Consider the following 25,651-nt stretch of genomic DNA (forward strand, 5'->3'; position numbering starts at 1 on the left):
TCTCCCGAGACCGTTGATGCTGAGGCTGCGTGCGTCGAGGGCGGCTCTGCCATCGCTGACCTATCTGTGCCTGATGCTAATAGCAGCGATGAGAACAACTCCGTGAATCGTGCCAGCCACGACAGCGGCCATCCTTACTCCGGAGTTTCCGGCGACTCTAGTCCTGTGCCGTCCTTTGCTGCACAGGACCAGGCTCTTGTTGGTGACGCAGGCAAAGTCGAGGAACCAAGCGGATTCGATGAAGCCGACCTTGTTCACGAGATTCTGCAGGAAGGTAAATTGTTTGTGCATGCGTGGGTCCTTGGGAACGTCATTCTCTGCTGGCAATGTGAAGAGGTTGTAGAGCTGGGGTTGTATGTGAAGAATCTTTTTTGCTGGCAGCTCAAAATGGTGGCTTCTAAGAATAGACACGTATACAATCATTATCATCATCAGCCCATTACCCCTGTCGATAAATATCGATATAGAACAGCTGCAGCAGGAGCAGCAAAACAACAACAACAACAACATCTCTTATTGGCCACAGGCCATCGTGAGAATATAGGTTTGAAACAAACAAGCAAGCAATCAATTAAACAAACAGCAGTAACAGCAGTATTGTTGTGGATGTGTCTTCTGGTTGTGTTCTACGTAGGTGCCAGTCTGAACGTCACAATCGAACACGGTGTCGATGAGCGTGGCTATTTCTGGCCACAGTTGACCGAGCTGGAAGAGAGTGACGACTTTGTCACCATGATGGAAGACCTAAAGTAAGTCTTCTGCACTGTTCACTCTTTCAGCTTCTACTCTGACTTACGTAGACTGACACCCCGGACCAGGTGAAGCTTCACGTACCGTGTTTATTCCGCTGTCAAAGCTGCACCTGCATTGCTTGAAACCGTGGGCTTAAGTCACCCTGCAAGTCACCCTGTCACCATAAACCCGAGCATTTATATTTCTGTGCAAACGAGCACGAACTAGAATGTGACACTATGTCGTTCAGCAGAGGCATGCTACTCACATGTGTATACTGCACAGAGCCTGGCAAGCACAGTGCTGCTCGATGAAATCGAGTCGCGTCCCTCGAGTACGCACCGCGCGTTGCGCAGCCTGAGGCCTGCGAACGCTGAGCTGCGGAAAGGTGCAAGGCGCAAACTTGAGTGACGCGACTGGATTTCATTGAGCAGCACTGTAGTGTATTAATTTCGTCTGTCCCGTACATGGCATTCTCCAGCCTGTGCCAGAGTACTAGTGATTGCGGCCTACTAGGAAAACAAGAACTGCATGCTGGCACATTGTTTTTGACCAAAAGTTGCTGCATCTCCTAGTAGTTGCTGGCCTTAACCGTGGACAAGTTCAGCAGAAACTGTACAGTACTGTGTCTGCCTCCCTTTCTGCCGATTTATCTTTACATCTTTACGATTACATAATTCAGTGTTCTTGCTCTCGTTTGCTCTTGCCTTTATATCACCTGAAAAGAAGGCGCGGAAGTTTACTTGTGAAAGCCATGTTGTTGAAGAGCCTGAAGTTTCTGCTGCTTTTGAATGCTACATATTTACAACAGAATAGTTTGACTTGTGTGTGTGCGTGTGTGTGCGTGCGTGTGTGTGTGCCTGTGTTCGTGTGTATATGTGCTTGTGTGCGTGTGTGTGGTATTTGTCCCTCCGTGCTGATACAATGTCATACGTCGCACTCTGGCTGGTGGTGGGGGTACCAGTGCTGCAGACGTGACTGCGACGCCGATCGCTCAGGACAGTGCAGTCGAAGGCAACTACTGCTTGGCTCGCTACTCAGTGGACGACCGTTGGTACCGTGGCCTGATTGAAGCGGTTTTTCAGGAAGAACAGGAGGTACGCTTCTGTCTAAATGTGTTCCTGTCAACTTATCTAGCGTTAGGGCTGCATGATTGTCTTCCATTATCCTTTCTCAGTTAGTATGTGAATATTTTAGAAGAAGATAAGGAGCATTTGCCTTGGAGATGCTTCCTCAATGATGATGATGATGCGTTTGCTTGTGCTGGGGCATTTCGGCTCAGAGTGATGGCAGCATCCTATCATTCCAGTTCTCTCTGTGCTGGCAAGAATCTGTTAGACCTGGGCACCGGGATGGAAGGATACACTTGCTGTGCTACATACATGTGCAGGCCGAGTGATGCATGGTCATGTTGATACACACAATGGCGATGTCAGATGATGCACTCTGGAGTACTAGTACAGCATTGTTTTTTTCTTACCTCTGGTGATGGTTTTGTTTCTGGCAGGTTCTGCTTCGTTTTCTGGACTATGGCAATAGCGAGCGTGTTCACATCAGTCGCTTGATGGAAATCCCTGAGCGCGCGTACACGATTCCTCTTTTTGTGAGTTCAGTGCCTGTTGGTGCATTGTGTAACGCGCGCACTTTGAGCACACACACACACACATACTCTCTCTCTCTCTCTCTCTCTCTCTCTCTCTCTCTCTCTCTCTCTCTCTCTCTCTCTCTCTCTCTCTCTCTCTCTCTCTCTCTCTCTCTCTGTTGCTCATGTTGTGGAATCGTGCTATTCCCCTGTACTAGCCAGTGCAGGCTAAATTTTATTTTTCAAGGAAACCCTTCGAAAATGGTACCAATCGATTCAGCATGGCATTTTCATTCCTCCTGCAAAGTTTCAGCTGATTTGGAGTCATGACAAGGACGCTATGGCGATTTGAAGATCGAAAAACTTCAGTTTTGTTTGTCAAGAAGAAAGGCCATGATCGCACACAAATGATACAACCCGTGTGGCACAATGATTTTTGAACGAATTTGATCCGCGGACCCCGTGCTTCGCGCATGCATGCATGCATACTGCACAGTACAGAGTCTTTTTTGAACGCAGATATGTAGTTCTTCGTCTTCTTCGAAATGTCTTCCAAATGCGTGGTGCTGGTGTTGTTCTCAGCTTCGTCAAGGCAGAATGCAGCTGCATGTGATGCTCCTGTGTGTTCATGCATGTTCTCTTTTCGCGTCTCGACATTGTAGCGTCCAGACTCAGCTCGACTGGAGAAGATTGAGGAGACTATGCTTTGATCCACATGGAAAATCGATGAAATTTGGTAATTATCGTCGGGCGCTAAAAAGCGCTGGGGAGCATGGGGCTAAAACTTCGTAGCAGTCATCCCTACCATGACAGGCATCGACTGGTATATGTTCCATTCTGTTCCCAACCACTACGGGTCGTCTGCGAAGCTTTCTTCTTCGCCGATTCTCGGACAGATCGTACGTCTTCGCACTGTATCTCTCCTCTCCCTCAACGGATCAAAACACAGTTTTCGCCAGGACGAACACAAACCCCCAGATTTCGCGGCGGCAACATCTTCGAGTAGGGAAAAGCTATAAGCTAACCAGGAATCACCAACAAACACGTGTAATACTCAGTGTGATTTGCGACAGCTGTCATTGTGCCGTCGCACCATGCATGTACCATGCACGGGAATGGAACACGGATGAGTCGTTTTATTACGACAGCCTGCACTGGCTACCTGTACTGTATGAGTGGCTGTCCTCTTTGGTTGTTATACGCCAGCGGTTCTAGTAACTTTCTGCTGCAGTTTCTGGAAGACTGAGTTAGATTTCTGATATGAATGTGCGCATTGCTTTCTCTCTTCCTGCAGTCCTTTGAATGCTCGCTCAGTGGTGTGGATGCTGAGACCTTGACCGAAAAGGTATAGTTGCTTTGTGTGCACCACCTGCCTGTATACATATGTAGATAAACGTGCGAATGTGGTGCTTGCGATTAGCCCCCCCCCCCCCCCTCGATCTATTGTTGCTGGTGCAGGAACAGGCATTGGAGGAGCGACATCTGTTCACGCAAGCGCATTTTGCAGCTGCATACACTAAGTCACATTCTCAGCAATGGTCGAGTACTCTTTTCTGTGTGAATACTCTATCACAAAAAAATACTTCAAGCGAGTACTCAAGGAATGGGTATGCTAGTACTCCTGTCACACCTAATGTTGCCCCCTGGTATTGTGTTTGCGGTGCTCGTCTCAATTGAAAGCCAGCACAGCACTGAGTGACCTGTAGCTTGTGCTTGTTTTGTGTTCACCTCCCCCCCCCCCCCCCCCCCCCCCCCCCCCTCTCTCTCTCTCTCCTTGTCTATTGGCAGTGCCCAGGTTGTTTTGGCATGCTTTGTGTTCATTCCTCTCTCTCCTTGTCTATTGGCGGTGTCCGTGTTGTTATGTCCATCTCTGTGCACAGCAAATGAATGCTTTCATGGATGCAGTTGCTGATGTGGAGGTGTCCGTGAAGGTGGTAAGGATTGGTGATGGGCTGTGTCATGTGTGCCAGGTTTTGAATGTTTCGGCCGGGTTTAGCATTGATGTTTGTAGACCTACTGGTCCAAAATCCATTTCCAGCAGAATTAGAATTGGGTATTTGAGTCTAATCCGGTTGAAGTTGGATTTGAAAAGTCCAGAGATCAATTATTTACGAATGGACTGTGTAATGTGGCCTCTCTAGTAAGGTGGTCACTTTAGTAAGGTGGTCCCTTTAGTGAGGTGGTCACTTTAGTGAGGTGGTCACGCTAAAAGGGGAGGGGGACCTGTACCAGAGGGCCACCAGACCCAGGACCAAAGAGTGGTATATCCTGTGAAATTACCTGGATAAGTGGACCACTCGTACACGAAGACCACATTCGGGGAAACCTTTGAGTGCTTTGCTTTCTCCATGTTTGATTGTAGTGAGGGATGCCTGTCTGCATTTTAATCTTTATACTGTCCTGTGATTGCCTCCATGCCTTGTTTGCCATTGGTAGCTGGGAATGAAATCCATTGCATACTGAACATGTTATTGTTTGTGCAGTGTGGTGGCAAGTCTGAGTGTGGCTTGGAGAATGGTCGCAATGTATTTAGCTCGCAGCATGTCTGGTCTGTCTGTCTGTCTGTGCATGAGCATGTGTGTATGTGCATGTGTGTGTGTGTGTGTGCGCGTGTGTGTGTATGTGCATGTGTGCGTGTGTGTGTGTGTGTGTGTGTGTGCGTGTGTGTGTGTCTAGGTGTCCATTGCAGACTACCATTACTATGTTGATGTGATCAAGACGGTGGTTGGTGAGGACGGGTCCGAGACCCAGGTGGACGTCGGCCAGCTCGTCCGCTCGGCAAAACGCGCCAGTACTGGTACGTTCCAAGCCTGCATGATATCAAGAGTACATAACCCCACGAGTGTGCAACTGCCTGCACAACCTCTATGCAGTGCTGCGACGGCAGAACTCCACATCACGTGACATGGTTCAAAAGGTTACACTTGCAAACAGTGCAAAGTGACCACAAGAGAGTTGTACCCAAAGCGAAATCATGCACAGAGTGCAAATAATGTGTACGGGTTCATCACGTGATGGGAAGTTCTGCCGTCGTGGCAGACCCCGTAGCTGGAGTTGCACACTCTTAGGGCTTATGTACTCTTGATGATATAAACAGAAAGGTTCCAGGCTGCCCAGTAGAGGGCTCTATTCCTAAGGGTAGAGCTACTGCTGTCGTAGTCCGGCGACCCGGGGGTAAGCTACGGCGCCGCGGAATGACATGATTAACCTAAACTACTACATAACAAGGCTGGGCAGTTGTGGCCGTAACTTGCAATTGCAAGTCTGAAGACTTGGCAACTTCACGCCTGCACCTGACTCTTGCGCTATGATACGCGTCGCCTATGATACCCCTCAGAATTTCCCACCTTGCTCCCCCTTATGTTCTGGCTGCCCGTTTTGGACCCATCAGTTGCCTGATGATCGTAGTAATACGTGAAACTCAGAGTTGTAACAAAGCTTCCAATCTCTCTCTTGTGTAATTGCGTTATCAGACGTTCCGACACCAGAGAGAGAGCTAGAAAGGCTGTAGCAATAATATCTAGTTATGGCCATATCCATGGCCAGGAGGCTGATGCCCCGCATGCAGTAGTGTGTACCAATACTATTCAGCGTACGAACTATTGCACAAATAAGGCCTCGTTTACACGACGACGATTGAAAAACGTTTTTCAATCGTTTTCGAAGCGTTTTTGCTGTTTACACGAAAGCGATAAGCGTGTACACTGCAACACGTTTTTCGGCGCGCAATGGTCACGTGCAACAAGTTGGCCTGGCGGCGGCATGTTTTGAGTACGAGGCTCGTAGTAGTAAAACGTGTTTGCCGTCTACGCGAGAACGAAACGGAACGAAAACGATTGAAAAACACTTTGAAGGCCGTTTTTCGTTTGAAACGTGTTTGAAACGTTTTTCAGCGTGTTCATGTGCACACTCCTATCAAAATCTGTGGAAGCGTGTTCTTTTGAAAACGTTTTTGACAAAAAAAGTTTTTCAATTATTGTCGTGTAAACGAGGCCTAAGGAGCGTTGATACACCTGCATGCAACAGTGTACCAAACCGTAGTAATAATGTGTATAAACTACAGCACAAAGAACGGGTGCCAGCTAAGGAAATAACACTGGGTACTGTAAAACATGTATTTTAGTCGCATCGCAAAAAAAGCTTCTGTGAATCCCGCTTTAAACGGCCACGTGTCTATAGCATGGATACGACACTTCCAACAAAAGGAAGGTGATGAAGATAGTGTTGGAACTCCCTGTATGAGATAATATACTAGTTTTCTCGGAGACGGGAATGCGATAATACTGAGAAAGAGCTGGCTGCAGGATATCAAAATATGTATCACTCTCTATCGACCAGCACAGAAGCGTGTAATCCCTGGGGTCACTTGCATGCTACATTGGAAACCGCCTTTACGTCTCTTCAACCTCTTTGCATTCGCACAGTGTAGCCGCGAGTCCCCAACAACCTCGGGTCCTTTTGGTAACTGTCACCGCTGCTGTTCATGTTTGACGGTTTTGCTTGCGTCATTCTGTTGTTGCTGCTACTACCATTTGTGTTTATGTACACAGGAAGCTTCACGACTGTTTTGGGTCTGGAATTGAGTGTGAGTTTCTTTATGGCTTGTTCAAAACAACTTAAAGAACAATGTGATATCAAATTTAACTCGGATCGGTCGTTGAATGTCTCAGTAACATGTCAGTTTTGTGCCCTGTTATCGCACTTTCTGACTGCTTATTATCTTGTTACAGTCGTGGATCGTTGCTTCATAACTCGTATCCATGTGATTTCTTCTATTTTAATATGATATCAGTATAAAATAGTGGTAGCGACTTCGGCGAGAATTTCATGGAAAAGTGTTTGCTCCCCACACTGGAGCGCCCGCTTTTCCGCCGACTTGACTCGGCAAACGTGCAAGAAGTGTGGTGTCATACGGGATTTTCCCAATGGTATGGCCTAAAAGTAGGCAAACCTCCTCAATGCTTGCACTGATTATGTGTAATCGATGTCCAAGCAGCAAGATATTCTTCAAATTAAAAGCTGCCTCGAATGTTGATGACCACAGTCCTTGGGTGTTGGAAATTCTTTGTCCTTTACTACATGGATGCAGCGAATGGGATTTTCCGTCTTTGACCACTTTGTAGTGGGTCTGATCTACTCACCTCCCATCGCTTTAGGAGCTGCATCTGCGCATTGATCCATAGAGGATGGTGGCGTTCCTGCGGATGCGGAAAACTCGGCCACCAGCCGAATCTCATGCGAACTGTGATTTTTTTTCACTGCTTTTCTTATGAGTCGTCTTGTTGCTGCTGTTGCTGCTATCAATACAGAGCAAAGACTGGTCAGAGACCACATGCACACCGCCATCGTCTGCTGACATTACCAACCGCTCTCCCATGTCACTGCCATCGGTCGACATAGCCGGGCCACAGCAGGATCAGCAGCACCACCACCACCAGCAGCAGCAACAGGCGGCGCAAGTGATGCCAGTCACTGTGCCGGTGTCCGTATCATCAGAGCCGCCATCGGGCAAGGTTTCCCCGTGCACCACGGCCACAAGCGGTGAGACAACAGCCACCAGTGGCACGCCGGATGCTCGATCCGAGTGTGAACCCCCTGCCGATGGCAACAGTGTCGGAGCAAGACCTCGCTCAGCTCCCGGCCAGCCGGCGTTTGGACGGTTGGCCGCGGGTGCGCTGACGATGGCTGGCGCTCCCCCGCGTACCATTCTCCAGCGCAACAAGCCGGCTGACAACACCAGTGCTGCACCGTCACAGGGTGGCGGTGGTGGTCCTGAAACTGGCAACGGCAGCGGCTTTGCACCACCCCTACCCAGCTCTATGTCCGGAGGCGGCGGCGGTGGTTCACACTGGCAGCACGGCGGCCCCGGCCATCAAGGTCGCCAAGGCGATTACGGCCGCGGAGACCGTTACCGTGGTAATGATGGCGGCGGCGGTGGACACTATGGCCGCAGCTGCAGTGATCGTCCTCGCCATGACTACCCCGGTGACGGCAACGCAAACAATAGCGGCAACGGCTCCACCTCCGGCCGGAGGAAAGGTGGAGGAAAGAAGAAGAACCGGCGTGCACGAAGTAGCGAGCGAAGTGGTGGTAGTGCTGGTAGCGGAGGTAATTACTCTCAAGCTGCTTCTCAAGGCTCTGCTCCTCGGTCAGGTGGTGGTGGCAGTCAGCCTCCAGCAGCGTCGTGAACACAGGCCGATTTCATTGTGTCCGTTTGAGTGAGTACCGCCGTCTCCTATTCCACGTCTTGCGCTTTTGTGTGTGTGTGTGTGTGTGCGTGCGTGTGTGTGCGTGTGTGTGCGTGTGTCTATGTCTATGTGTGCGGGTGTGGGCGAGCTTGTAACGCGTTGCCTCTTCTTGTGCTTCGTTTGGGTGTGCAGGCAGGAAGGGGGGGAGGGGGGGGGGGGGGGGAGCTGATGAAAAGCCACTCCGGCACCCGCAGCAGAACCAGACCCAAGTCCCTGGGAGAGGGGTTTCCTGCTGGTACATTTTGTTATGCCTGTTGGTCTCATGCTTCAGTATGGCTGGACTTACACTAGTGCAGTGTCACTACTGGCAAATCCTCATGACTTGCCAAATCCTCATGACTTTTCATCGTATTGCATACAGTTTATATAGTGGAAGCAGGCATTTTGGGTCCCACTATCGACATAAAAAAGTAGGGCTGAAACGATTATACCAATTACTCGGTAATCGATCGATAATTCCTTATCAATCAAGTAATCGTTACGTTATAGATTACTCGTTGAGGGATTTTGAGTCCAAAAAGTACTGAAACCCCCGTTTTTGTGAAGTTTGAATCAATTTCCGCTGTGAGTGTGCAGTTGCCAGGGGTATGGTGCATGTTCTGAGGTTCAATTGACTTCAAACTGCCATGTTTTGGAGCTACCCTTTCACTAATGCAGATTTGTTGGTACTATGAAGGCATAGCTTGTGGAAACACAGTAATTTTGCACAGAATTCAGACACTATTTTGGTAACGGTTATAATCGATTACTCGATCGTTAAGCTAAAGAGTAATCGATAGGTGAAAATCCACGATCGTTTCAGCCCTAAAAAAAAGTGGTGCGACCATGTTTGTAAATCACCGCTGTCAACCTCTAACTTTTTTTCTTTCTCTGTTTTTTCCGGATTTTCTTCTGCAGGTGTTGTGTGCTTTCCTAACTTACTTGAGCAAATACGTTTGTGAAGTGCCACCTGTTCCCTGGAACTCCCCGGGCACAGCCGTTGCCGAGTTATTTTGTGTTGTGTTCCCTCCTTTTGAGAAACCCGGTCGCCTTTCTGTGGCTGGTGCCTGGTTTTGGAGAATGTGGGTGCATCGTTCACATCTTTAATCTACGCGATCCGACCACCGCTCTACGTCATTACTCTGTCGCCGGAGGAAGAAGCTGGAATGTGTGTCTGGTCCGTCTGTTCCCCAGCTTGGCCTTCCTATATGTGTGTGCCTGTGTGTTTTTAATAGCTCTATACCTTATACCACAGCCCAAGAGACCTGCCTTGTTGCGCTCTGATTTTCCCCCGAGTTCCTGGGTGCTTCAATCATTGTTCTTTCATTTTATCAGCCGTGTGTAGACGATTCTTTTGTCGGCGGCCGGGCAGTGTCCGCACGAGGTCTTTCTTCTCTTTGTCCGGGTGTTCTTCTTTCACCCGTGTTTGTTGCGTCGTATGCTGCTGTTGGTGTTTGGGGTGACCGCGCGTGCTATTTTTGTCCGCCGCTGCAACTCACTTCCTGCCTTGTGTCCGTGCAGGCCGGACATGTCCGTTTAGCACAGAAGGTATTGCATGTAAACAAAACAAGAGCAAGAACTAATTGAGGCTCAGCTGGTACGACTCATCATCGACCACTAGTTCGCTATTTGGCCAGGTGCGGCAAGGGTTATTTCTTAGTACATTTTGTTAACCGCAGTGTGTGTGTGTGCGTGTTGTCTTATAACCAGGTGCTGTTTTACTTATTATGGTGTGGTGGTGACTTTCGCCTGAGGTGTGTAGCTGCTTCTTCCATTCTTCTGGATTAAAGGCTGGTCACGAGGCTCCATGAATTGGTCTACTGCTCGTAGTGTGTGTGTGTGGGGGGGGGGGGGGGGTAGGGATTCACTTCAGAAGAGAGAGAGAGAGAGAGAGAGAGAGAGAGAGAGAGAGGAGGGAGGGAGGGAGGGAGAGAGAGAGAGACACACACACCACTCAGCATTGCATTGCAACACCAGACAGGTGCTAGAACCGGGAGCAAATCTCAGCAAATGGTAACTTCTTGTCGTCTCTAAGAAATCAATACTGAAATGAATGAGTTGGGTAGTTAGTTGGTATTATCATCATGGTAAGGGTGGGGATGGGGGTTTAGTTGGGGAGATTCAAAAGTCTAGTATATTTTCGGTCTGCAACTTGGTCTTGCTTGCTGGTCCTGTCCCAGAGATAGTGAAGCTGTATTGAAGAATGATGCGCACGAACAAAACGCCGTGCTCAAGTCGTTTCTGGACACCAGCTCAGAGAAGGGGAAGCGCCAGTTTGATTGACTTGAGCAGTTCAGCCTCCTATACTAGTACTGTAAACTTGACATCCAATGCATGCACCATCACGTCAGAAGAAACTAGTCGAAGTAGAAGTACATGTACAAAGTCTTGAATACTAGTGGTTATATGTGTGTAGGATTCGGATTCGGTATCTGGCTAAGGGGAAATCGCTCAAGTAACCGGCGTAAGGTCTCTAGTGGCATGTGTGAGAAGGCTAGCCTAGGAAGATATCGCCGAGTGGGTTGGGCAGTGTCACAACAAGAGGTGATGTATGCTTCACGTCTCCATGGGAGATTATCCAGCCTTCACAGTGTCACGGTATGCGTGGTCCAAGCCCGCCACCTAATCTGTGTGTCCGAGTGTGACTATCTCAGCCCACTGCATGTACCTCTCTGTACCCTTACTGTATGTAGCCCTCTGTACCATTCACTCTGTATGACTAACAGTAACAAGTACTCAGAGCAAAGCGTACTGATGTTGAATGCACACAACACTACATGCCATCGTCATCATCTTGTTCATCGTCATCGTCCTCCTCCTCGCTGCTTGTTGATCTCGGCCCGCCTGCAGCAAGGAGTGTGCTGCGTGTCAGCTGTGCACGCAGAGCACTCTGAACTTCAGACACGGCGTGCGCAGTGTCCTCCTCGGCCTTCAGCTGTCGTCTCTGCAGGGGGATAGGGAGTAGAGGATGCAAACACGTCGACAAGGAGAAACACAGGAGGGTGTAACGTAGTAGTCAGGTTTTCTGGAATTGAAAACTACACGCATAACATTATTACACTCACTGAGGGGTACAACATTACAATTTACAAGGTTGAATTTCTCACAAGTGACAACGTACCTTTGCCTTGTGCGAGCGCCACTGGTGCTGTATAGTAGTAGCTGCCACTTGCTGCTTAGCTGAGCGCGAGTCGGAGAACACCACGGTCTTTGACTTGCGCCTAACAAACAGGAATCCAGGATAGAGGATACATTCATAATTATGAGACTCTCTCTCTCTCTCTCTCTCTCTCTCTCTCTCTCTCTCTCTCTCTCTCTCTCTCTCTCTCTCTCTCTCTCTCTCTCTCTCTCTCTCTCTCTCTCTCTCTCTCTCTTCTGTGTGTGTGTGTGTGTGTGTGTGTGTGTGTGTGTCACTGTGTGTGTGTGTCTGCCTGCCTGTCTGTCTGTCTGTATGTATGTATGTATGTCTGTCTGTCTGTCTGTATGTCTCTCTCTCTCTCTCCCTCCCTCCCTCCCCCTCTCCCTTACTTGCAGACACCACCACCATCCTAGCAGTAAGACCAACAACTACTGATATACAGTCACGGAGTGTACCATGAATCAGCATGTTGTCAGTCATCAGGACTGAAACCATACAGTGTAGTTACGCTATCACATCTTTCACGAGGTCATACAACGAGTGAAGTGAAATAATACTTGAGCTGCTGACTTACTGCTCCAGTTGTCTGGCATGCTCTCTTGCCCGCGCTTCCAGTGCGAGGCACTCTTCCGACTGCTGCAGGCTGTTGGACAGCTGCTTGTGCCGCTTGCCTAGCTCGGAGATCTTGCTGGCTTGGTGCTTAGAGAACTGTCTGTTAGTGAGAGTGGAGCATACAGACAGCATCAGTATACCGGTGCCAAGATTCATACTGTAATTAGTTGCCTGATGATCGTAGTAATACGTGAAACTCAGAGTTGTGACAAAGCTTCTAATCTCTCCTGTGTACTGTAATTGACTAACTGTACTGTCACTGTACATGACATGAAGCGGAGATTGAGCAGCAGCTATGGAGGTGGGATGTTTCTCATTCAGAACTGGTCATGGATGCGTAACTCACTTCCTCTCCTCGGCCAGTTTGTGGTAGTGCGTGCGATCGTCCTTGAGTCGCTTCACGATGCTGCGCAGCTTTTCACACTGCTCCTCCAGCTCGTTGATCTTTGCGCTGGCCGCCTCACTGTCCTGTTTCTCTGCGGGCATTACAGGCCAGTGCACCGGACACACATCATTTAGCTGCTGAGCTAACAACTAAGGTCTGCGGGTAAACTAGACTCTATTTACTTGCCAACTAAGGACAATGGTGAACTCCAAAACTGAATCAGTGCTTATGTTCAAGGCAATTAAGTTAATTAAGTTGAGATTTTACAAAGCAACAAGCAGAAAGTTAATCTGTGTTCCTGGCAGTTTACTCACTTTGTTTGAGCGCTTTGACCTCGCTGAGTGTCGCCAAGTGTTCCTGATGAGCTTGCTGCAGTGTCCGTGTCAGCTCTTCGGTTTTCTACAACGCAGGAAGGAAAACAACGGGACATGACTCGTTTATCGATTCCTCGACCGGCATAATAAATTTGAGAGCTGCACTCCTATCCAGGGTGAGAGCTGCACTCCTATCCAGGGTGAGAGCTGCACTCCTATCCAGGGTGAGAGCTGCACTCCTATCCAGGGTGAGAGCTGCACTCCTATCCAGGGTGAGAGCTGCACTCCTATCCAGGGTGAGAGCTGCACTCCTATCCAGGGTGAGAGCTGCACTCCTATCCAGGGTGAGAGCTGCACTCCTATCCAGGGTGAGAGCTGCACTCCTATCCAGGGTGAGAGCTGCACTCCTATCCAGGGTGAGAGCTGCACTCCTATCCAGGGTGAGAGCTGCACTCCTATCCAGGGTGAGAGCTGCACTCCTATCCAGGGTGAGAGCTGCACTCCTATCCAGGGTGAGAGCTGCACTCCTATCCAGGGTGAGAGCTGCACTCCTATCCAGGGTGAGAGCTGCACTCCTATCCAGGGTGAGAGCTGCACTCCTATCCAGGGTGAGAGCTGCACTCCTATCCAGGGTGAGAGCTGCACTCCTATCCAGGGTGAGAGCTGCACTCCTATCCAGGGTCACGGCTAGCTTTGGACTGTGGTGTGTATATACATAGAAATCTAGTGGAATGGCCGGGGCTGCCGGCGCCCTTACTTGCTTAGCGCGTACCACCACTGTAACACAGTAAAAATGGACCAGCACCGCTCGCGGCTGCAAGGCCAGCGCCCCATGGCCGTTTGACCGTGGCTTCTCAGCGAATTTCAAAATCCACAACTGTACTTTGGGTTAGATTTCACCTGGTCTCGCTGTGCACTGCACCAGCTGCATGCCGTACAGTTACGCCGCATGGCTCTCCGTGGACCACGAATGATCATGTAGGATGGTCACGGAATGGCTAATCCAGCAATACCAACAATGACACATAGAAAATTTTATTCACAAATACTTTTAGCAGAGCTACAGTCATGGACTTGAAATCTGACAACATGCTTTGAAAATAGCTAGCTAGTCTGAAGGATTCTCCTGAGGCAAGCGAATGTCTGATAAAAGGAATCCTCGTGAATGGATGGTCTCTGCCCTGCACCCTGGCCTGGATAGTCACATCAGTTGTCCTTACCTCCTCCACTACACTGACATGCTGCACCATTTCCTGACGAGAACTATCCGCAAACCGGTCGCTGACTGACTGCAATCTCTCTGCATGGAATGGACCAGGACAGAATACACCAGTCAAACAACAATTAAATTGCATACCGGTAGGCATTAACCGGGAAATCGAGAACCCAAGTACAGGGGATCCTGGGGTCGACTTAACCAGTAAAATGCGGTACTACTTGCGTACAAATAACCATGGATACCCGTCAGTCACAATTATACACTCTTGAATATAACATGAAAATCGATTTGGAGCACCTTCATGACTTCATTGTTGTGAGGTAACGACGGCAGAATTTCTTCTTTTTACTGCCATTTTAACATTGTTGTCTCCGCGTCGTTTATTTCAAATAATAGAGAGGTTAAGTTACACGTTTTTTGCCCCTTTTCAAAACGCGGTGCAAATCTCACGTTACGTGTAATTTTTAGAGGTTAAGTTACACGTGCGACGTGATGTGAAATTTTGCCGGGCAGGATTCGGGTTTAGTTCGCACAAATATCAAATCTTTCAACAAACTCGATAAAACTCGATAAAATTCCGGAAACTCACACAAATTCGGTCGGAATAACCAAGCGAAACTTCCAAAAACTCACGTCATGAACTTACGTGCGGGACAGTCAACTCACGTAAAACACGTCAAATTTTACGTGAGTTTTTTCACTTTTTGACGTAAAAGTTCACGGACGTAAGACTTTTACGTGAAACTTAACCTCTCTAATGCTAACCTTTCCTCTGTGTTCCTGACATGCTCGAGGCTGACGTCTGCCTCTTTAGCAGTGATGAGGGCATTGCTGCTGTCGTCATCGCACTTGCTGCTGCTGCTTCTGCTGCCTTCACGTCCTTCTTCAGCTGCTTCTTTTCCTGCTGGAGTTCCTCATTACGCTCTGAGAGACGAAACGCAATCATTTCAGCAGAGGATAATGAGGCGGGAGCACTGTAAAATGATGCTAGCGTCGAAATATTGTTTTTTCATAAATCATAACAAAATCCGAAAATCATTCATTGCTGTGAGTGTTGAAACGATGCAGTATAAGACTTAGCAGAACGACCGTTCATCTTTAAAGGTCTTTACGGACAAGGATTGAACAGCGATACACTGATATACCTGCCTTTTGCAGCCACCGTCACCCTATTGTACAGTCAGACCTCGCTTATCCGGTCCTCTTTTATCCGGATCCCACGCCATCCGGAAGAACATTGTTGGCTACCGACTTACAGCATAAGCCATGCATACATACGGTATGCGTGTTCGATTATCCGGTTCCCTCGCCTATCCAGATATTTTTGTGGAAAACGGATGTGTGCGGTTGTGCAAGGTCTGACTGCACTGCAGTGCTTGTACATGGAAAGCCAGTCTTTATGGACTGGGGTGGAGATAACGTTGTAAGCTACTAGTATCCGAACTGTGTACTTTTAAACATGGTCAGTGGCCAGATATGACCGGCCTCTCAAGATAGGTGGTGGTCTCTCATGTAGGTTCAAATGCGTGCTGAAGTATTATCAGGCACCTGAACAGACTGGTCTCTCAAACAGGTTCAAATGTGTGCTGAAGTAATATCAGGCACCTGAACAGACTGGTCTCTCAAGACAGGTGGTGGTCTCTCAAAACAGATGGTCTCTCAAAGCAGGTGGTCTCTCAATACAGGTGTTCTCTCGGTCGAAAACAACCGGAACAGTCCCAGCTCTGGCACGACGGCCGCACGTACCTGTCACTCGCTGCAGAGACGCCGACAGGGACTTGATTTGCTGTGCAGACCTGAGAGCAACATGCATGAAGACTATCACATTATACAGATACACTGAGTCACCAGACACGCCGCGGTGCAATGCACGCACTCACAGCGGGCTATCACTTATGCATGGACAGCCAACCATACACACAGCTTTCCAAAGTATGCAATATCAAATGGCTACCCCCAGAGCGCCACGCCCACTCGGTCCTACAGGCCTTGAATCTTTAAATAAAATCTTCCAAACGTTCTCATGTGTCACAGTGTATGTAGTACTGGTACAATAAGTCCTGTACTTCATCAGCCATTGCTTACTGCTCAATTCTTGTTGTGTCCTGCTCGGCGGCACGGCGATCTGCCAGGGCATGCCGCAATCGCAGTACCTACAAGTGCATGTATGCATGAAGTGAAACAGAATTCAAAAACACAATCGGCGAACATAATAAGCACACCGATATAGTGATTTAATATATACACATATTCAGCACACGAAGCACAGAAGCCATAATAATTTTTTCAACTAGGCATTTCATTCCATTACTCTTCAGGTCTGTTATCGGCCCTCTTAAGAGTTGTGTTCATCACTGTTGAGGCTTCCGATGGAAAATAAAAGAATACTACTACTACTACTAGGTCGAATACAATGGTGATTAACAACATATGCACGCGCACACATTATATGCATGCTGAACGTAGGACGAATACTTTAGGCGGAGGGGTGCATGTGCCCCCCCCCCCCCACACACACACACCACCGTCCGCTGCGGGCTACGCACCTGATGCCCTTACCTCTTCATAGTAAGTGTCTACTTTGATCTGCAGTTCCTCCAGTGATGTAGTTTTCACATCCATACGGAGTTGCCTGCGAGCGAACAAGAGCAAATCGAATGTCCAGGACAGGTATCAGGGTTAGTAGAAACTTTCTACAGCGGGTACACCGCACCGATCTACACTCTTGCCCCGAGAGGTGTTGCCCGCAACTACAGGAAGCTGTTGCTTGTGGACAGAGTGTTTGACGCAACACACACACCCAAGTGTTCCATACCCTCCCTCCCCCCCCCCTTCATTCCCTACCCAACACACACCTGCCAAAACAAACTAGTATCAGCGCCACACATCACACATACGGTTTTTCCGGAGTAAAAGCCATTCTATAGTATAAACCCATACTTGCCAACCATACCGGTTTTCCCGGTATTATACTGGGAAACTACGGTCACTACCGGCATACCTGGGCTTTTCGACTTTGATCGAAAAACTACCGGTATTAGCACTGAACCATGAGTGTTCGTAAAAAAAGGTTGTTTTTGTGGTGTGACAAGGGCATATGCAGCCCTGCATTTCACAGAATCACACATGTAGGGGCGATCTGACAATTAAATAAGAAACTCGGGTTTTGGTCTCCCAATGAGCAATGGGTTAGAAATGAATAAAAAGAAAGAAAAAATTGCCAAAATATTGCGGAAAAATACGCAAAAAATTAATAATCAAAAATTGCCCCAAAAAGAGAAAATGGCCGAAATTAGCGAAAACCAGGAAATTGAGGGAGATGAGAGAAAATTATGGGAAACTGGGTGTGTGACTAAGGCTGCGTTTACACGACAACGCTGGGGGTGAAAACGCAAGAAAATCCTTTCGGATGCATGGTTAATTTACACGGTACGAAGAGCAAAACGTAAAAGTTGTACACCGAAACGCTGGCCAAGGTGGAAAAAATTGAAAACGGAAATGTTCTGCTGGATAAATTTGGGTGTGTAAACAGTCGAAACGGTATGCTGGCCTTGTTTTCCGTCACGTGTGTTTCGTTTTCGGGCGTTAACACGGATCCGACAATCAAAAAAAATGTTTCTATAATTTCGTCATGTGACGAGTGTTGTTTTGTGGCCTGTTCTCAACTATTGCTTGAGTGTGATTGGTGCTTCCACGACAACACTTGGCACATGACGAACTTTTGCGGATCCTTTCCTCCCGTGTAGACGCGCAAAACGATACAAACGGATCAGCTTTGATCGTGTAAACGCACGAAAACGAAAAAAAGAAATGCGGGACTGAAAACGGAAAACTGGCCGTGCGTTGTCGGGTAAACGCAGCCTAAGGGATTTGCTTTGGCTGGGTTGGCAAGTATGTAAACCGCTTGTGACAAAAAACAGACATCTACCCTATTTATAGTAAAGATACTAAACTGAGAAGAAAGGACTAAGGAACTACAAGTTACACTATAATGTCCACTAACACCACCGGTTACTAAACAATCAACTCATGCGATACCATTGCACGACACCGACCAACGGTACTGACGTTCTACAGCTAACTGGCTAACAGCTCCTGCAAATCTTGGATGCGCAATCCAACAGCCTTCCAACTTGGAAGGTTCTAAGTTATGGAAATAGCATGAGGAGGGGAACTTGTAGTTTCGTGGTCCTTTCTCCTTTACTATAAATTTATCCTTGGCTCTCCATCCGAGTCCAATCTACCCTATTTGTCACCGTTGTTGATTTAACAATCGTAGTCACATGATATGTATAAGCCTTTTAACGTTTTTTCGATGAATTGCTTGTTTTTAAAGTGTTGTTGTTTCTTTTTTTACTTCACCATATGAACAGGCAAGACTGCCTTCTCACCAGGGCTATTGGCCCACGGCTCTCACAATATGATGAAAATGTTTAAAATGTGTATGAAGAAGAAAGGAACGGAAAAGAAGATGAAATGAAAGGAAAGAAAACAGTAGGTATTAATTTTATGAAGGGGGGGGGGGGTATGAAATGGGTATTATCATAGTTGATGAGAGAAATATGATATCCAATATTCTTGTTCGATAGACTACTGTAAATATACAAAATTTCGGCGCTGCAAAATTTCGGCACTTCACGATTTTTGACATTTCGGCGGCGATTTATTTTCGGCGTGGGGTAGAGGGCATGGTATAGTGCGACAGATGCTGTGAAAATTTTCATCGGCGTTTTAATTTAGGCGTTTTGGGTCGGTGCCGAATATAGCAGAAATTAAATAGCTGCCGAAAATATGTATATTTACAGTATTTAGTACGGGCATTTCATGAGAGTCATGCACGGGCAAGGCAGGATTTGGACTAGGATAGAGGACAAGAACATAATTGATGAGCATCTATCTGTTCAGGCAGAGTCTGTGAAGAAGACATAGTAGGCACAACATCGGAGAGCTAGTTGAGGAGGGAGATAAGGTCATAGCCAGACAGCAATGCTTGAAACGTGTGGCGTACGTCGCAAGTGCGGCTTATATACTCTAGAACTTGAACATGGTAGAGTAGGTCAGTGGCTTACCCGAGTTCCGAGTCTCTCTGACGCAGACTGGTCTCCAGTGAATGAACTTTCCGCTTTAGCACCGATAGCATCTGGGAGTGGCAACAAGTCAGCACAATAACATGTTTACACACAAATCACTCACACACATCTCAGTTTAGCCACAGTGAGTTGGGTATCAGATAGCGACAGAGTCTTGCGTTGTTTGTTACTCAACATCCATTCCATTGCATTAGGAATCCACTTCAAAGCCCGTGACTACATTAGCGGCAATGATCACATGATGCATAACTGAGCAGCCGCCATGCAACTCACTGTCATGTTCTCCGCCTTGGCTGAGCTGGCGCCACGTGTGCGTACTGCCTCGTTGCGCTGCGTGCACCAAAACCAATGAATAATGACAACAGGCAGGAAGTTGAGCACATTATTAGGACAGTATTGCAAACTGACACACACACATACTCGGACCATCATGCACACATGGAAAGGAGTTAGAAATGTTCAGCTGGAACCCAAGCCTCATAGGCAGTGCTGTTTCATGATCACGTACTAGTATGCATGGAACATTGAGGTGCAGTTGAGTAGTTTCGATCTCTCCTTCGATTTGTAAATGTGTTGTTGTTGTTTGGCTTTATTTAAAGTGGAGTTCCAAAACAGGCCTAAACCTAATGACAATGGTCCCACTGATAATAAGAGAAAAGAAAAATATATAATAATAAGCGGACAAACAGAACCAAGAAGAAGATACAGCTGTAGTTAGATAACTAATATGAGCACGGCAGCAGGGGAAAAAAAAGTCACAAGCACGGCAACCGGGAAGAAAGGAGTGAGTGAGTGAGAGAGAGAGAGAGAGAGAGAGAGAGAGAGAGAGAGAGAGAGAGAGAGAGAGAGAGAGAGAGAGAGAGAGAGAGAGAGAGAGAGAGAGAGAGAGAGAGAGAGAGAGGGAGAGAGAGAGAGGTAGTGAAGCAGATGAGCTCATCCTAGTTGGCGATACTGCCTAACAGAAAGGCCAGGCTTAGCGATTTGAAAGTGGAGCGCTTTCTTTCGAGGCGTGCTGTGTCTGGGAGCTGGTTCCACAGGATAGCTCCAGCATGTTAGCTGAGGATGCAGTGGAGGAGACAGGAATGATGAGTAACTTGCTGCTCCCTCCTCGTGTTCGGAGAGAGGGACTACGGGTGAAAAAGCTTGCAAACAGAGTACTTGAAGATTTGTTCAGGCAGCGCCAAATGAATACAAGAATGTGCATGTGGGTGTATATGCTGAGGGTATGGGCATTCATGCGTTCAAGTAAGGGAGCCGTGTGAGTGCGAGGGGCTGCCCTGCACACCGAGCGAGCCGCACGTTTGAACGAACTATTTAGGCGCTTATCCTGATAAGACGATAAGAAAGGGGCATAGGCAGCAGATGCATAGTCAAATTCTGATAGTATAAAGGACCTGAAAAACTGAACACGGCAAGAAAAAGGCAAACATGCTGCACTTCGATTTAGTAGCCCAATCTTAGTGGCAACGCGGCGTGCAACATGGCTTGTCATGGTGTTCCAGCTCATGTCTGAGTCGAAATGTAGGCCAAGATACTTGGCCGTTTTCACAACAGGCAGCGTCTGCCCATTACAAGTGACATGCAGCTCAAGTGCTTGAGATGGGGATGGGGGAATAGGCAATATCTGTGTCTTTCTTTCATTAAGAATTAAACCACGGCCCTTCAGCCAGGTGGCCAGGTGCTGAACAGCAGCTGAAAGGTGTGCAGAAACAGCTTCCGCAGACTCCCTGCTACATCGTATAGAGATGTCATCAGCAAACTGAATTGCTCCCACATTAAACGGCGATAGTTCTTCTGCTATGCCGCGGGCATAGACAATAAATAGCAGTGGGCCCAGTACCGACCCCTGGGGGACACCTGAGTAACTGGTGTACGGGAGACTTCTAGTCTGGCCAACCTGAACGTACTGTTCTCTATCAGAGAGGTAATCCACCAGCCAACAGAGTGCCGTGTCGCAGATGCCAAGTTCGAACAGATCTTGCACAAGAGTTTGATGTTTCACTTTATCGAATGCCTTTGACATATCAACAAAGGCTACACCTGTGTTGAGTTTGTTCATACGGGCCTCACAGATACCTTCCACAGCTAGCACTAGTGCGTCGGATGTAGAGTGGTGGGATCGGTAGCCGAATTGAGTTGGCGGGAATAAATTGCTCTGGACTAGATATCGTGTGAGTTGCTCGTGGACTATCCTTTCCAACACTTTGGATGCAATCGATAACAAGGACACTGGTCGATGATTCTTTGGCATGCTCGGATCTCCGCCTTTGAAGAGTGGCGATATCCTAGCACTTTTCATCTGGGCAGGAAATATGCCCTCTCTCAGGGACTTGTTAAAGATCAAAGTCAGGGATGGCGCCAGTACGTCTGCATGTGTGCGGAGAAGGGCTGCAGAAATGTCATCATCACCGCTGGACTTGGCCGGATTTAAACGTTCGAGGAGCTTCCTCACTCTGGCAATAGACACTGGCGCAAAGGCTGTCAGATCAGTGCTTGAGGCGGGCCCGTAGGGAAATGAGAGATGCACTGGGCGGCTGGCGTCCTCTACTATCTCTGCAAAGGTGTTTCGGATGGCATCAACAGAACATTGAGGTGGCTGAGATTGTCGATGTTTACCACTCAATTCTTTGATCGTGTGCCATGTCTGTTTGGTATTGCCAGACGCAGCTCGAAACTTGGATTGGTAGTAGGTCTCTTTCTGTTGCCTATTATAGCTGGTAGCTTCCCGCCTGGCAGCCTTGAAAGCTGAGTGGGAATGTTCTGTTCCATCACTAAGCCACCTCCTATGGAGCCGGTTGCGCTTGGTCAAGAGGTGTAATAACTGGCGGTTCATCCATGGTACTGATTTTTTCTTGCGTCGAGGGCTTGGTGCAAGAGGAGCATGTCTGTCTAACACTTGTAGAAAGCGGCTGGCCCACTCAGTCCACATGACAGTTGGGCTTCCGTCAATTTAACAAAAATCCTGTTGGACCAAATCTGCCTTGAACTGGTCATGATTTATGTTTCGGTAGTGTCGCCGTAGCCCAGAAGTTACAGTACTTCTTACTGGGCTGAGTTGAAATTCACTGAGAACTGCTGCATGGTCACTGAACGCGATGGGGATAACAGTAGCCATATTTAGAGGGTCGAATGTATTGTAAAATTGATCCAGTGTGGTTGGTGCAGAGTTTGCTGAGAACCGAGGCGGCTGGTGAACTCCGGGATATAAACTGTAGCTGGCCACGAGGTCAGATAGATAATGAAGCTGTGGATCTGGAGGTGCTGTTGGATTGGTGTTTATGTTGATGTCGCCACAAATAATCACGTTCTTCCCGGGCATTATAGCTGAATGGAGATGGTCGTCCAGGCAGTCCCAGTATCGAACTGGCTCAGATGGAGGTCGATAAATGGTTCCTATCAAACAAGTTCCAGATTGGCAATGGATTTCTCCCCAGCAGCTCTCAATTGCCGATTCTGTGAGGTCCATTCTTGGCTTGACCAGGAGGGATGCCTTGGAGTACAGGCAGACTCCTCCACCGGCCTGATCTTTTCTGTCTGAGCGCAGTATGTTGAAGCCATCCAAAGCTATCTCTCCATCAGACACGGTGTCGTCTAGCCAGGTCTCGTTTACACAGATGATGTCAGGACTGTGAAGGTCGGCAAGCCGTGCCAGCTCTCCAACTTTGTTCCTCAGGCTCCTAATGTTCAGCAGTAAAATTCGAATTGTTGGAGTTTGCGTTTGCATATTCAGTAAATGATACGCCTATGGACCACAGTGCATTGTGCTCCCCTTTCTCTATGTATCTAATGCAGCTATGGCTAGTTTCAAGAGTAGATTACTAGGTACAGCATGTACTTATAGAGTAGACTTGAAACTGGAGAAGAATACGCACAGACCGAGAGTCACATGACCCAGGCCGCACTGCTGTAGATATGTGGTTGAGCAGAACTCCTCCAGATACTGAATGAACCAAATTGAACCACCTAGATTAAATCACTGGTGGTGCTGGAAGCTAAACAGCTGATTGTATGGGCACGACAATCGACCATCCATGAAGAGTTTTAAGATGCAAAACACGTTATATCCACTTCATCACTTCTTGGCCTAGTAATGATCAAAAAGGGATTCATTTCATGTGTGGTTTGTCTCTAAATCCATACTATTTTGGCCAACAGTTTCTAAGAAGTGGTTCTGATCAGATTTTGAATGTGAAATTTTACTTTTAAAAACTGTTTAAGATACCTCTAGACATTTTGACTGCACTGATCTTATCTTTTAATGTCTGCAGTGCCTCCTTTGTACCATGGCTGGCAGCTCGACCTACTGAAAGCTCGTAGCTGCACTGCGGATGAGGCCTCGAGTGCCGAAACAGCTTGCCGTCTACATCATTCAAGTTGCACTGATATCAGAATCTCAGATTCTCAAATTTGATGCTTTACAGCGCTTTGTATCGAAATTCTTCACATGCACATACACATACACATACACAAGCACATACACATACACATGCACATACACATGCACATACACATGCACATACCGTTGCATGCACTACAGTCAGATCCAGTGGTCTATGGTGGAAGAAAGGAGCTAGCCATGGCATGGCATGGTATTCACGCATACATACCTCTACATAGCCAGAGTCGAGGAAACTAGCGATACGCTTGTCCTGCATGACCAACAGCAAGACACGGCTGCCAGGTAAGTAGTGTGTGAGTACAGCTCCTTCTCTATCCGGACATACCCAGTTCGAGGTTCGAATTATCAGATTATTGTTATGTGGAAATCGTATTGATAGAAATCGGTACCAGAAGAAACTTCCCGAATTAAGCAGTATGTTCTAATTAATTCAGCCATATTCGAATTATCAGGATTTCACGTGTACCACTATTGTTGGCGGCTTCCACAACCCATTGCAATGAATGGTAAGCTTCGGACAGTGGTGTTCAACCGACCCATGCGCTGACACACACACACACACAATACGTGCCAGCACAGATATGCCTGTGGACGAAAATGTGCACAATCCAGCATGGCCCGGGCGGCAAGTTTAACGTTTCTATTTTTTTTGAAGTGCTGGTAGAAAACAAGGGATCAAACAAACTGTTAACTCCTTGCCCTTCCCCCCTTCCCCCATGTCTATGCAAAAAGCTTTTTTTCTCCTTCTTTTTCTCAGTTTTCCCTACCATGGCTGGTTAAAATTGCCCGCATCACATGCTTATTGGCACTATGTCATCGTGATTGTGGAATAATAATAACAATAATAAAGCAGAAGTATCAGGCAAAGCACTGAAGATGTGTCCCTACCTTTCTGTTCATCTCCTCCTCCAAGTGACGAACTCGCCCTGCCAGGAGATTACGTTCATGCTCATGTGACCGTCCGATCTAAAGCCAAGCGAACACGGCATATCAAACACACATACCTGACCTTTGATGCCCATCGCTGGAGGCGATGATAGCGATGCTACAGTAGAAGCCATAGCAACTTGTGCTGGGATTGCACCATTCAGCAGCTTGCAAGGCTGAAGAATTGACCGCCACTATTCAGCCTGGTCCACACCACACAGCTATGAAGTGGCTTTTTCTGGCCAGTGAATCCCTACTTTTTGGTCTTTTTCATTCTTTTCCCACACACACATCACACCACATACTCTGGCATGCACTGGCTGTTGGTACCCAACCAGGAGAATGAAAGAAAAGTCAGGAGGAGTCTGAGAAAGAGAAGAAAGGCGTGTGTGACCATAATCGTCGGGAATCGAACCCGCAACCTCTCGATTGGAAACCGCTGCAAAAGCCGATGCACATACCACTGCACCATACGCACACACAGATGTCAAGGGACCATTTAGTACAGAAACTACCGATAGTGCTGAGTCGCACATATGCATAAACTACAGCACTAGTCGTAGATAGATTATAGATTGAGAGTGCATAAACTAAACTAAGCACCTGGGAAGCAAAAGTCGGTGAAGGACAGAAGGTGCATGCCTGAAGCTCTGAACTGGATGCCAGGGCAGCAGCCCCTCACCTTGCGCAGGTCTGCAACCTCGTCCAGCAGATCCTCACGGCTCTTGTGGCTGGCGATGCGCCGCCGATCCTGGTCTCGCCGATCGGACGCAGACAGAGACCGGGCGTGGCGTGTGGATGCCGCCAGAACACTGCCTGCCTGCAGTGACACACACACACACACACACACACACACACACACACACACACACACACACACACACAACAGGACCGGCGGAAGCAGTTTTCGATTAGTCCGGACAGATACAGTACCATAGCCTTTCATACTTTGTTTGTGATATGGAGGGGACACACATGACCTCCCTCTTCAGCAGCAAACACACGCTGGTGGCCAAAACGTCGGT

At 47.8% G+C, this 25,651-nt stretch overlaps 2 protein-coding genes across 2 annotated transcripts in view; one reads left to right on the top strand and one right to left on the bottom strand.

Annotated features, from left to right (window-relative positions):
* The window catches only part of LOC135822975 (sodium channel modifier 1-like), a 65,650-nt gene that overhangs the window by 10,100 nt on the left and 29,899 nt on the right, over positions 1-25,651 (top strand). The gene's annotated exons all lie outside the window — the stretch shown is intronic.
* LOC135822973 (IQ domain-containing protein E-like) overlaps positions 10,532-25,651 on the bottom strand; it is a 35,214-nt gene continuing 20,094 nt past the window's right edge. The window contains exons 5-19 of the mRNA XM_065335813.1: positions 25,309-25,446; positions 24,588-24,665; positions 23,908-23,949; positions 19,574-19,630; positions 19,280-19,350; positions 16,770-16,842; positions 16,296-16,363; positions 15,957-16,006; positions 14,976-15,134; positions 14,212-14,291; positions 12,992-13,076; positions 12,639-12,768; positions 12,255-12,392; positions 11,663-11,762; positions 10,532-11,485 (exon numbers count right to left, since the gene is read on the bottom strand). Of these exons, the coding sequence (XP_065191885.1) occupies positions 11,315-11,485; positions 11,663-11,762; positions 12,255-12,392; positions 12,639-12,768; positions 12,992-13,076; positions 14,212-14,291; positions 14,976-15,134; positions 15,957-16,006; positions 16,296-16,363; positions 16,770-16,842; positions 19,280-19,350; positions 19,574-19,630; positions 23,908-23,949; positions 24,588-24,665; positions 25,309-25,446 (1,440 nt within the window). The 3' untranslated portion in view covers positions 10,532-11,314. The remainder of the gene's footprint in view (positions 11,486-11,662; positions 11,763-12,254; positions 12,393-12,638; positions 12,769-12,991; positions 13,077-14,211; positions 14,292-14,975; positions 15,135-15,956; positions 16,007-16,295; positions 16,364-16,769; positions 16,843-19,279; positions 19,351-19,573; positions 19,631-23,907; positions 23,950-24,587; positions 24,666-25,308; positions 25,447-25,651) is intronic.

This window comes from Sycon ciliatum, chromosome 8 (assembly GCF_964019385.1).
Source record: "Sycon ciliatum chromosome 8, ocSycCili1.1, whole genome shotgun sequence".
NCBI classification, from domain to species: domain Eukaryota; kingdom Metazoa; phylum Porifera; class Calcarea; order Leucosolenida; family Sycettidae; genus Sycon; species Sycon ciliatum.